This window comes from Notolepis coatsorum (genome assembly GCF_963971535.1).
Source record: "Notolepis coatsorum genome assembly, chromosome: 15".
Classification (NCBI taxonomy): Eukaryota; Metazoa; Chordata; class Actinopteri; order Aulopiformes; family Paralepididae; genus Notolepis; species Notolepis coatsorum.
In genome coordinates this window covers 5,108,039-5,120,219 of record NC_140179.1, presented here as the reverse complement: position 1 = coordinate 5,120,219, position 12,181 = coordinate 5,108,039, and the positions used below count along the sequence as shown (strand labels likewise).

The following is a 12,181-nucleotide window of genomic DNA, read 5'->3' as shown; positions in this document are numbered from 1 at the left end:
GTTCGGTTGGTCCAGGACTCAGACACTCACAACCCCCCATCAATACCCTTCACAACATAACATTGGCAACCGGTGGGCTGAGCCAGATGTGGCAGATCTGGCATCAGCTCACACACCTACTTAACATTCTCATCTGCCATTTATATTTGTTAGGTTCTTTGTCTATGTTGTCATTGTTGTTTCCATTGTGTTAGTTTTGTGTTCCCCTGTCTGTGTTTTGTAAATATGTTTTAGTCTCGTTTGTCTCAGTTTGTACAATTATTATTGTTCCCCCTGTGTGCTCTGTATTCTGTTAGTTCTGTCTACCACACCTGTGTCCTGTTAGTAATTACCCTCTGTGTGTAATTAGTGTTTGTATTTAAGTATTCTGTTTATTGTCAGTTTACCTGTTCCACTAATTAGTGTGTGTGTGTGTGTGTGTGTGTGTGTGTGTGTGTGTGTGTGTGTGTGTGTGTGTGTGTGTGTGTGTGCGTGCGTGCGTGCGTGCGTGCGTGCGTGCGTGCGTGCGTGCATAACGGAGGTCCGTGAGTATATCCACAGTCATGATAAACGTGTGTGTTGAGAAGTGACTGTGGCAGTAAGCGGGCTGCGAGTTAAACTCCAGATGATTAAAAAAAAAAAAATCCAATTTTTTATTTTATTTTTGCAGTCAGGCCACTGAACTTAGAAGCAGGCCAGGACAGTGTTTCTAGTTGCAGCAGCGCAATAGTTAGATAACCTAGGTGGGGAACAACCAGGAGATCACTGCAACTCACACAAGTTGGAGAACTATCTCTCTCTCTCTCTCTCTCTCTCCCCAGTCCGGCCCTGGTTAAAAGCCTCCAATGCTTATTAGTGTGTGTGCGTTTGAACGTGTGCATGTTTCAACCATACATTTCCATTTATAAAAAAAAAAAAAAAATTATTTGTTTACCTCCTATAATAGTGGGGGTCGCGGCTCTCTGACCCCGTTATTTTTGGGTCGCGGCCTGAAAAGTTTGGGAACCCCTGGTCTATAGAACCAAAGGAATTCCCAGCAGCAGCAGCACGAGCTCTCTCTCTCTCCCTCTCTCGCTCTCTCTCTCTCCCTCTCTCGCTCTCTCTCTCTCTCCCTCTCTCTCCCTATCTCCCCCCCCTCTTTCTCCCCCCCCTCTCTCTCGCTCTCTCTCTGTCTATCTCCCCCCCTCTTTCTCCCCCCCTCTCTCTCTCTTTCTCCCTCTCTCTCTCTCGCTCTCTCTCTCCCTCTCTCTCGCTCTCTCTCTCTCAGTCTATCCCCCCCTCTTCCCCCCCCCCTCTCTCTCTCTCTCTATCTCCCCCCCCCCTCTTCCACCCCCCCCCTCTCTCTCTCTCTGTCTCTCTCTCTCTTTCGGGTATTTCTATGTTTACTTCTCAGTTCTCACAACTATTGGACTTTCACGTGTCAGGCCAGGCATGGGGGGGGGGGGGACACTGTACAACTGTACAAGCAAAACTGTACATTGGAATATTGACAAAACCATACTTGGTCATTTACTGTACATTGGAGGGGGTTGGGTTAGGACATTTACAGGGGCCAGTTGGCTACATGATAGTGTTCCTTCAGAGACTAGATTCTAGGCCCACTGTTCTTCAGACGGATTCCTACGCCACTATAAAACTACATTATCAATGGTTTGGCTAAACAAACAGACAGACAGGCAACCAGATATATAGACAGATAGACAGACAGGCAACCAGATATATAGACAGATAGCCAAACAAACAAACAAACAGACAGGCAACCAGATATATAGACAGATAGACAAACAGACAGACAGACAGGCAACCAGATATATAGACAGATAGACAAACAGACAGACAGACAGGCAACCAGATATATAGACAGATAGCCAAACAAACAAACACAGACAAACAGGCAACCAGATATATAGACAGATAGCCAAACAAACAAACAGACAGACAGGCAACCAGATATATAGACAGATAGACAAACAAACAGACAGACAGGCAACCAGATATATAGACAGATAGACAAACAAACAGACAGACAGGCAACCAGATATATAGACAGATAGACAAACAAACAGACAGACAGGCAACCAGATATATAGACAGATAGACAAACAAACAGACAGACAGGCAACCAGATATATAGACAGATAGACAAACAAACAGACAGACAGGCAACCAGATATATAGACAGATAGACAAACAAACAGACAGGGGGGGTTTGGCGGGGTACTAAGTATAGTAATGGTTTATTTGCATTGGGAAAGATACAGACACATTAGCTGGTTGAACAACGTCTATATGTTGAAAGATAGAGAGAAAAAGAGAGAAAGAAATCCAACCAAAGCGGAAAAGTTAGCTTGCCGCCCGCCCGCTTGCGGCCAGTGTGCACAGCTCCGCCCGTTAACATGGGAGCGGAAGTGAGGTGGCAGTCGCCCGTCCGCGTCAACATTTTAGGCAACCAACTTGTGTTCAGCGTTTCTCTGATTGGCCACGTGACCGCGGCAGCGCGAGACAGCGGCAGTGCGGAAATAGGCTGCATTCTATTGCCATGCTCTGCGACAAACTCTAACCTTAACCAACTCCGAAACAATGCCTAAACTTAACCCTAACCTTAACCAACTCCGAAACAATGCCTAAACTTAACCCTAACCTTAACCAACTCCGAAACAATGCCTAAACTTAACCGGCGAAAGAATGCACGTTAAAAAATAAAAAATAAATTGAAGGGATTCGAACTTGTCACCAACACACCGCAGGATCCACAGCAAGGCGGCAAACCAGTTGAGCTAACCATCGATATTAAATAAGGGGGGATTACGGCTACATAATGCCGCGGCAGAGCTCCGCGCTCTGCCGCTGCCGCGGGGGCGTGGCTAGGCGCAAGCTGGTTGCCTAAAATGATTAAGCCGCCCGTCCGTCCGTCCGTGTTCATTCGCGTTGGGTGGACCGGCGGCGTCTATTCGAATACCAACGGTGTTGTGCGTTTTGCGAATCTGATTGGCCACTGACGTTTCTGGTCATGTGACATATGTGCTCCCAATTGCGTGACGAGCTGTGTCTTTGCCCATTTCCGCGTCGAACAGCCTGCAAACGACCTAATGCCTAGTTTATCACTGGTTAAGCTTAGGCGACTCTTTCGAAGTTGGTTAAGGTTAGAGTTTGGAATCAGGGCTGGCGTTCTATCGCCCTGCTCTAAGACAAACTCTAACCTTAACCAACTTCGAAAGAGTGCCTAAGCTTAACCGTGAAATAACTTGCCGTCACACGATTGGTGCACATGTCACATGACCAGAAACGTCAGATTCGCAAAACGCACAACACCGTTGGTATTCGAATATAGGCGGACCGGCGTCACCAAACCGACCTGTAGGAGTCGCTGTCCACAACGTCAAATCCCCACCCACCGGCTTTCCCACCCTCTAACACTTGCCAATTGTGTTAGTATGAACGACCGGCCAGCCGGTAGCAACGCCGAGAGCTGGGCTCGAGCCCAGCGTCTCCTGCGTTAGAGGCGAGCGCCTTGCCCACTGCGCCAATCAGCCGCCCTGTATTTAACCTTTTTGATGACTTATAGACAACAGGGGTAAGCTGGGCTAGCTATTTGGCTAGTTTTGACATCGGAAGTAGAAGACAATTTATTTACAATATTGAAATTGCCATCACTGCTATTTAAGTAGCAGATTGATGCACATACAGTATGACAGTTTGGTGAATGACGTGGTGTTAGATCTCAGTGTGGACACGCCTTCCATTCAGGGTCTTCTATCAAATATAGTCCCTTTTAAACGACACAGACTCAGTCCTTTTTAAGCGAACCAAGAAGAAATGTCCACTTGTCCTGTTTTGCAAGAGCTCAGGTCCCTAGCTCTGATGAGATCTCAGTCCATGTTCTGTTCACACCACAGCCTGTATGGCTGTCATTGGTAGAATGGGTGTGTACTTCATGGAGCTGAAGATAATAGGCTGAAAGAGACATTTATTATTAAATTACATCAGGTTTATTAGTGGCTGTGCCTTATCAATTGCTCCAAGCTACAACAGCACCACCATGTGGTGATTCAGGGGAATTAATACTCCATCTGTAAACAACACTGGTAAATTGACCATTTTAATTAATGTTTTAATTTGCTATGAGTTTTATTCACAAATGCCACTTGCTAATTGCTATAGCCTACTATAAGAGAAGAAAAGACACAATTCCATTTGAAGTTCTCACCCATAACATTACTTTATTCAGCCATTCTTTTATATCTCATTTACATATCATACATTTATCCCACAGAGATGAACCAATCACAGCCAGACAGGTCTGGTTAGCATGATGTAGCTTTGGTATTATTTCATTGGTTGTATTAGTCAGTTAAAAGCAGGACGACAGACAGACTGGAGTCTCTCCAGCCCTGGACCTGTTAGTATGACAGCTGTTTTCAAACTACCCTGAATTACATGTGCGGCAGTAAGCACCTAGCATCACAATGTCTCATTGATATTAAGTGTTCATCATATCCCCATTGACTTGAACAGGTGAGTCTGTTCTATGAAGTCTAGTTCTGTGATTCAGATGGGTTCATTCTAGAAAGGAGCCACTTGACTTTTGACTTGGATTGAAAGTTTACATGGTTTTTATGAGCAAACAGGTACAAAAACACTCATTTAAAGGTCCCATATTACGGGAAAATGTTATAGCTTAAAGGCGCTATAGATAACATTCAGCCACTAGATGGTGCTATAGATAACATTCAGTCACTAGATGGTGCTATAGATAACATTCAGCCACTAGATGGTGCTATAGATAACATTCAGTCACTAGATGGTGCTATAGATAACATTCAGCCACTAGATGGTGCTATAGATAACATTCAGCCACTAGAGGGTGCTATAGATAACATTCAGCCACTCGATGTCGCACTAGAGCACCAGCATGTCATTTATCCAATCAGGTGTGTTCCACCTGGGGAAGTAGGAAGGGGATACATGCCTGCAACATGTAAACAACATTTTTTAAATGATAAATTCATTAATCAATGTGTTTTTGGGGGGGGGAGCAATATTTTTTATTCTGCATCTTTCTAAAAATCTATGTGGATGTATATTATTATTATTATAAATGTTATATATAGTTCATATTACCTATATATTATGGTTATCTGTCTGCTGTTTACTTTGGACAGGGATATTATTTTAGAAATATATTCACATCAAACAAGCCATTCAGAATTGGCCCCGAATATGATGTCATACTTGGAAACAACCAATCATATTCAACCTAACATTTAGAGTCAGAAACACCTGCCAACCGACTCCACTGCCCAGTCTGTAGGTGTCTTTACTTTGGGTGTTGAGCAGCCAATCAGGGCAGGGGACACTGCATTTAAAATGTGTGCCACACCCTGCAAAGATGGCCTGTTGAACTCAAAGAAAGAAAGAGATCCTTCTAATTTTTCTAATCCTTCTAAGGCCCCGTTTAGACGAGCGTTTTGTGAACAGAAACCGCAAAAGTCATCTTGCGGTTTCACTTTTAATTTTACGTTTAGACTAGCGTTTTGGAGTGGAATTCTCCGTGCAGACGACGCTGTAACGACGGAGACCCGCTGTCACACGATTGGCGCATATGCCACATGACGTGGTGTGAAGACCCGCCCTACTCTGCCTCTGATTCGCAGACTGTGGATGGGGAATGTGATTGCACCAAAGCAGAGTCACTCACAGACAGTGGGTCCACTCACAGGTCTCACGCCGCGGGACAGATTCTTGTGTATTTAACCCTTTCACTGCCACACGACAGCCGGTTGTGTGATAGTAAAGGGGTAACCTTCTGTCGTGTGGCAGTGAAAGGGTTAAAAGTACTGCCAATGTAGCCTTCAGGTGATCTCCGTTGATATAAGTCAGACATACTTGCTTTGTTTACGTCTCGGCTACTGGCGCATACCTGCTACCTGTGACGTAAGCAGTACGCGCGACCAGAGCCGTGACAACCCTTTCGTCATCGTTTTAACAGATTTATACGTTTTGATAGTTTAGACGAGATCGCAAAGCTTTTGCGTTTCTAGGAATTCCACCCTGGAAGGTAGTCTCACTTTTTTGCGGTTTCACCCCGTAAAAACGCCGTTTCCGTATAAACGAAAGGCACATCAGCAAAAATATTTTTGCGGATTCACCTGCTAGCGTTTCCGTCTAAACGGGGCCTAAGACTATTCATTTTAGACATGTTTCTACAACTTAACCTGTTATGCTGCGTCCTGGAATTAATGTACAATTGTTGTTTAAAAAAAAAAAAAAAAAAAAAAAAAAAAAAAAACTTTAATTAAAAACAAAGAAATATATATATATAAACGGGACCTTTAAAAACATGGACACAGAAGTAGAAATCAGTTGACTTTTTCTCTACATTCCTACAAAGCAGTGTCCACGTGTGACAGCAGTGTGATGATGAGACCATCCATAGTAAGTCATCGTTCATTATGACATCACAGTCAAGACGTCATGACGAGACCAGGAGGAAGTCACATCACAAATAATGAACGGGAGAAGAAAAAAACGTTCACTAATAGAGAAATCACATCCTTGTACTCTCTTTCATTCCACCATTCTCAGTCTTCTATACTCTTCCCATTGTTTCTCATGATTGGTACATATTCCAATATCTGTCTTTCTCTCTCTCTCTCTCTGTCTTTCTCTCTCTCTTCTCACAGAAGTACTGAGACCACTTGTTTACTGCCGATACCGATATTAAACTAACTTCATAATGATCTGACTGGTCTGATCATACGTGTCTCGAGCTACAGACTGGGGTCTCTCTACACAGAGACCATGGAGCTATTCAATACTGAAGTTCTTCCCTCAGGGAGACGGTTCAGAGCAAGTAGATAATAAGAGCAACCGCTACAAGCTCTCCTTCCTTCCTTCCTACATCCATCGCTCTTCTAAATAATACTGGAGGTCGGTTCCTTTGAGGTGCCACCTAACAGGGGGATGTCACCTCTTTCTTGTCCAAGTCTTAATCTGTTGTATTAATTTAATTAGGGCAGGATGCAATATGAAGCTTTTTGAAGCTTTTGAAATGAGTTTACCTACTTATGTATTATGGTTGCATGTCTCTATGTATTGTCATATTTGTCTAAAGTCCTTTTTTCTAACTGAATGAATGAATTATCGCAGAATGATGCAGCACTGATGTTCCAAGTAAATTTCCCCCCTCGGGGACAATAACGTTTATTCTTATTCTTATACGTGTCACATGGTCCACCGTGGGAAAGCAGCCAGTGTATCTGAAGGTCTGACAGGGTTTAAGGGGAGCTACATCTGAGAGACACAGTTCATTATGTCTCCATTTGCTGAATTCAGATACGTTTATAATTGAACTGCAATGGAATTGACCCCCAACCTTGGATATCAAAAGGAGCAGCAAAAGCCTCTTAAAACTAGACTTGACAAGGCATTAGTGGACATGAGCAAAAATATTAAATAAAACACGCTAAAACAACAATGTGAAACACAATCTAGAAACATTAATGATCATAGTGTCTCCACTTATTATTACACTGAGATCTCTTGACATCTGATCACAAAGACGTGCTATTATGAGATCACGTTGCTGAACATGTCTGTTCTACGTCTCCCGTGTCTGGATTTACATCAGTCGGTGTCTGGATTTACATCAGTCTGTGTCTGGATTTACATCAGTCTGTGTCTGGATTTACATCAGTCTGTGTCTGGATTTACATCAGTCTGTGTCTGGATTTACATCAGTCTGTGTCCAGAATTACCAACTGGGAGCGTCCAGCTCTTCTAGCCTTGCTCTCCATCTCTCATTCCATCCAGCTGAGCTGTAGGCTCTAGCTACTTGACAGACAGACTAGTTAAAGACGGACTAGTTAAGAGGCAGGCTACTTAAGAGATAGGCTAGTTAGAGATAGGCTGGTCAGACAGATAAGATAGTCAGACTAGACCAGACCTACTGGTTAACCCGTCCAGGTGGAAGCAGATGCTAGAAATCTCAATGGAATCACAACCACAAAGTAACACAAACACTCCCAACAACAGAACAGCGTTTTTCAAAGAGCAACAGTACAAAACAAAGTCATAAATATGTAGATAGATAGATGGTTATAGAAGTATTCAGCATAGTAAAAGTGAGTGAGTGTGTGTGCGTGTATGTTTATGTGTTTTTGGAAGACAGCATTATTTTGTGTGTGTGTTTGTGTAACATAGTCCAAGAATTCTGTGTGTGTGTGTGCGTGTGTGTGTGTGTGTGTGTGTGTGTGTGTGTGTGTGTGTGTGTGTGTGTGTGTGTGTGTGGCAGTAGATGGTTCACGGAGCATAGTTGACGGCGCTCAGAGCAGGTCTCTTCTTCCCTTTGATCTTCAGAGATCCGTACCGAGCCTGGAGGAGGAAACAAGAGATCAGTCCTTCAGTCCATCTCTAGTGAGCTCTAGATCTATAAAGATCAGTCCATCTCCAGTGAGCTCTAGATCTATAAAGATCAGTCCATCTCTAGTGAGCTCTAGATCTATAAAGATCAGTCCATCTCCAGTGAGCTCTAGATCTATAAAGATCAGTCCATCTCTAGTGAGCTCTAGATCTATAAAGATCAGTCCATCTCTAGTGAGCTCTAGATCTATAAAGATCAGTCCATCTCCAGTGAGCTCTAGATCTATAAAGATCAGTCCATCTCTAGTGAGCTCTAGATCTATAAAGATCAGTCCATCTCTAGTGAGCTCTAGATCTATAAAGATCAGTCCATCTCTAGTGAGCTCTAGATCTATAAAGATCAGTCCATCTCTAGTGAGCTCTAGATCTATAAAGATCAGTCCATCTCCAGTGAGCTCTAGATCTATAAAGATCAGTCCATCTCTAGTGAGCTCTAGATCTATAAAGATCAGTCCATCACCAGTGAGCTCTAGATCTATAAAGATCAGTCCATCTCTAGTGAGCTCTAGATCTATAAAGATCAGTCCATCTCCAGTGAGCTCTAGATCTATAAAGATCAGTCCATCTCTAGTGAGCTCTAGATCTATAAAGATCAGTCCATCACCAGTGAGCTCTAGATCTATACAGATCAGTACATCGCCAGTGAGCTCTAGATATAAAAATACTGATGGATAAATACTGATGGCGTATATCAAGCGAGGTTCCACTGTTCACCATCTTCTCCTGCACTGTTAATAATGTCTGTAGACAGAGAGAGAGTTCTTCATGACGGTTCTAATGTCTGTAGACAGTGAGAGAGTTCTTCATGACGGTTCTAATGTCTGTAGACAGAGTTCTTAGTTCTTCATGACTGTAGACGGTGAGGGTCGGGGTTCTTACGTCTTTGCGGACTCTGGAGCGAGTGATCTTGACGCTCTGCGACCGCCTCAGACCTCTCTGGGACACTGCCTCATCCTCTGAGAGGGTGGGCTCCGTGTCCTCATCCTCCTCCTGGTCGGAAGAGTACTCTGGACAGACAGACAGACAGACAGAGTCCACATTACTGTAATGGATACACGCTAATATCTACATCTGGAGAACACACACACGCATTGGTCAAGAGACAAAAGAGCCCCTTTTCACACGGGCCCGTTCAAGCCAGGAATCGTACCCCATCATGCCGGCCCGGGGGGGGGGGGGGGGGGGGGGTCAAAGTTGATGCAGAATTATGCCGTCGCGGGATGGGGCGTGATGTTGTTAACGATGTGGTTAATTCTGTGAGGGTTAGCTTGTAGGCGATATCATAACCACAACTGTTTTCATAAGTGCAGTGCTGCTCCATGCCACTGTCCCCGCACCAGCAACCCACAGGAACCTTGCTCTGTCCAGCGATCAGTTGTTGCATGAAAGGTGGGATAGAACAAAGGCTGACCACATGATATAATAATCATAACAACAACAACAATCTACATGCTTTATGTCTAATTAAAATAATATGCAACGTGAGAAGAATGTAATGTAGGGTTTGTGAAATAACAGTTAATGAGGGTAGGGGTAATGCCTGGTGGTACGTACTAGAAGATATTCCAAATCCTAACCAATATTGAAACAATGGTGGACCCCACACATAACGTCATATCTCATCGCTTTTTGGCTTTCATTCGTTAGAACGCATTGGACAATTTTGCCAAAATGGAGCACCATCTTATAGCGCTCTAGCCTTGACGTAGAGCTCTTGTAATAGAGCCTTGACGATATAGAGCTCTTGTAATAGATCCTTGACGATATAGAGCTCTTGTAATAGAGCCTTGACGTAGAGCTCTTGTAATAGAGCCTTGACGATATAGAGCTCTTGTAATAGAGCCTTAACGTAGAGCTCTTGTAATAGAGCCTTGACGATATAGAGCTCTTGTAATAGAGCCTTGACGATATAGAGCTCTTGTAATAGAGCCTTGACGATATAGAGCTCTTGTAATAGACCCTTGACGATATAGAGCTCTTGTAATAGAGCCTTGACGATATAGAGCTCTTGTAATAGAGCCTTGACGATATAGAGCTCTTGTAATAGACCCTTGACGATATAGAGCTCTTGTAATAGACCCTTGACAATATAGAGCTCTTGTAATAGACCCTTGACGATATAGAGCTCTTGTAATAGAGCCTTGATGATATAGAGCTCTTGTAATAGACCCTTGACGATATAGAGCTCTTGTAATAGAGCCTTGACGATATAGAGCTCTTGTAATAGAGCCTTGATGTAGAGCTCTTGTAATAGAGCCTTGATGATGTAGAGCTCTTGTAATAGAGCCTTGATGTAGAGCTCTTGTAATAGAGCCTTGATGACGTAGAGCTCTTGTAATAGAGCCTTGACACACAAACACACTTTACACTTTATATTTATTGATAAAGGATTTGCACTACAACTCGTACACCTACTGTGAATTGTACCTAAATTGCACCTCATCCCATTTCTGCCTTGCACTATATAGTATTGTATATTAGTACACTGCACAGTATTGTATATTGTATGGTAACTCAGTTACGTCTATTCTGCATCGAACATTGTACATATGTCTAAACTGAACACTGTGACCTCGTTTTTTTTACTTCTAATTTTACTATGTTATTTTATTTCATACTTATTTTTGTCTAGCACAGTCTCTGGAGCGTAACAGTAAGAAGCATTTTGTATAAAAGTATTCTGTACTTCTGTATGACAACTATTAAAGAAACTTGAAACTTGATGATATAGAGCTCTTGTAATAGAGCCTTGATGACGTAGAGCTCTTGTAATAGAGCCTTGATGACGTAGAGCTCTTGTAATAGAGCCTTGATGATGTAGAGCTCTTGTAATAGAGCCTTGATGATGTAGAGCTCTTGTAATAGAGCCTTGATATAGAGCTCTTGTAATAGAGCCTTGACGATATAGAGCTCTTGTAATAGAGCCTTGATGATGTAGAGCTCTTGTAATAGAGCCTTGATATAGAGCTCTTGTAATAGAGCCTTGACGACGTAGAGCTCTTGTAATAGAGCCTTGATGACGTAGAGCTCTTGTAATAGAGCCTTGATGACGTAGAGCTCTTGTAATAGAGCCTTGATGATGTAGAGCTCTTGTAATAGAGCCTTGACGATATAGAGCTCTTGTAATAGAGCCTTGATGACGTAGAGCTCTTGTAATAGAGCCTTGATGACGTAGAGCTCTTGTAATAGAGCCTTGACGACGTAGAGCTCTTGTAATAGAGCCTTGATGATATAGAGCTCTTGTAATAGAGCCTTGATGACGTAGAGCTCTTGTAATAGAGCCTTGATGACGTAGAGCTCTTGTAATAGAGCCTTGATGACGTAGAGCTCTTGTAATAGAGCCTTGACGACGTAGAGCTCTTGTAATAGAGCCTTGACGACGTAGAGCTCTTGTAATAGAGCCTTGACGACATAGAGCTCTTGTAATAGAGCCTTGATGTAGAGCTCTTGTAATAGAGCCTTGACGATATAGAGCTCTTGTAATAGAGCCTTGATGACGTAGAGCTCTTGTAATAGAGCCTTGATGACGTAGAGCTCTTGTAATAGAGCCTTGACGACGTAGAGCTCTTGTAATAGAGCCTTGACGACATAGAGCTCTTGTAATAGAGCAGTGGTGCCCAACCAGTCGATCGCGATCGACAGGTAGATCGCGGGCTGATTTCAAGTAGATCTTGATTAATAAAATGTGATTATAAAAAAGAAAAAAAAAATTTTTTTTTTTTTTTTTTTGCTAAATCAACTCTTCCTCTCCTTGTTAACTACAACAAGCAATGCTGTTTGT

At 43.0% G+C, this 12,181-nt stretch overlaps 1 protein-coding gene across 1 annotated transcript in view; it reads right to left on the bottom strand.

The window, feature by feature from the left end:
* Window positions 1-7,153: 7,153 nt before the first annotated feature.
* Window positions 7,154-12,181, bottom strand: part of reep3b (receptor accessory protein 3b) — a 47,579-nt gene continuing 42,551 nt past the window's right edge. The window contains exons 7-8 of the mRNA XM_084330888.1: window positions 9,280-9,407; window positions 7,154-8,352 (exon numbers count right to left, since the gene is read on the bottom strand). Of these exons, the coding sequence (XP_084187014.1) occupies window positions 8,281-8,352; window positions 9,280-9,407 (200 nt within the window). The 3' untranslated portion in view covers window positions 7,154-8,280. The remainder of the gene's footprint in view (window positions 8,353-9,279; window positions 9,408-12,181) is intronic.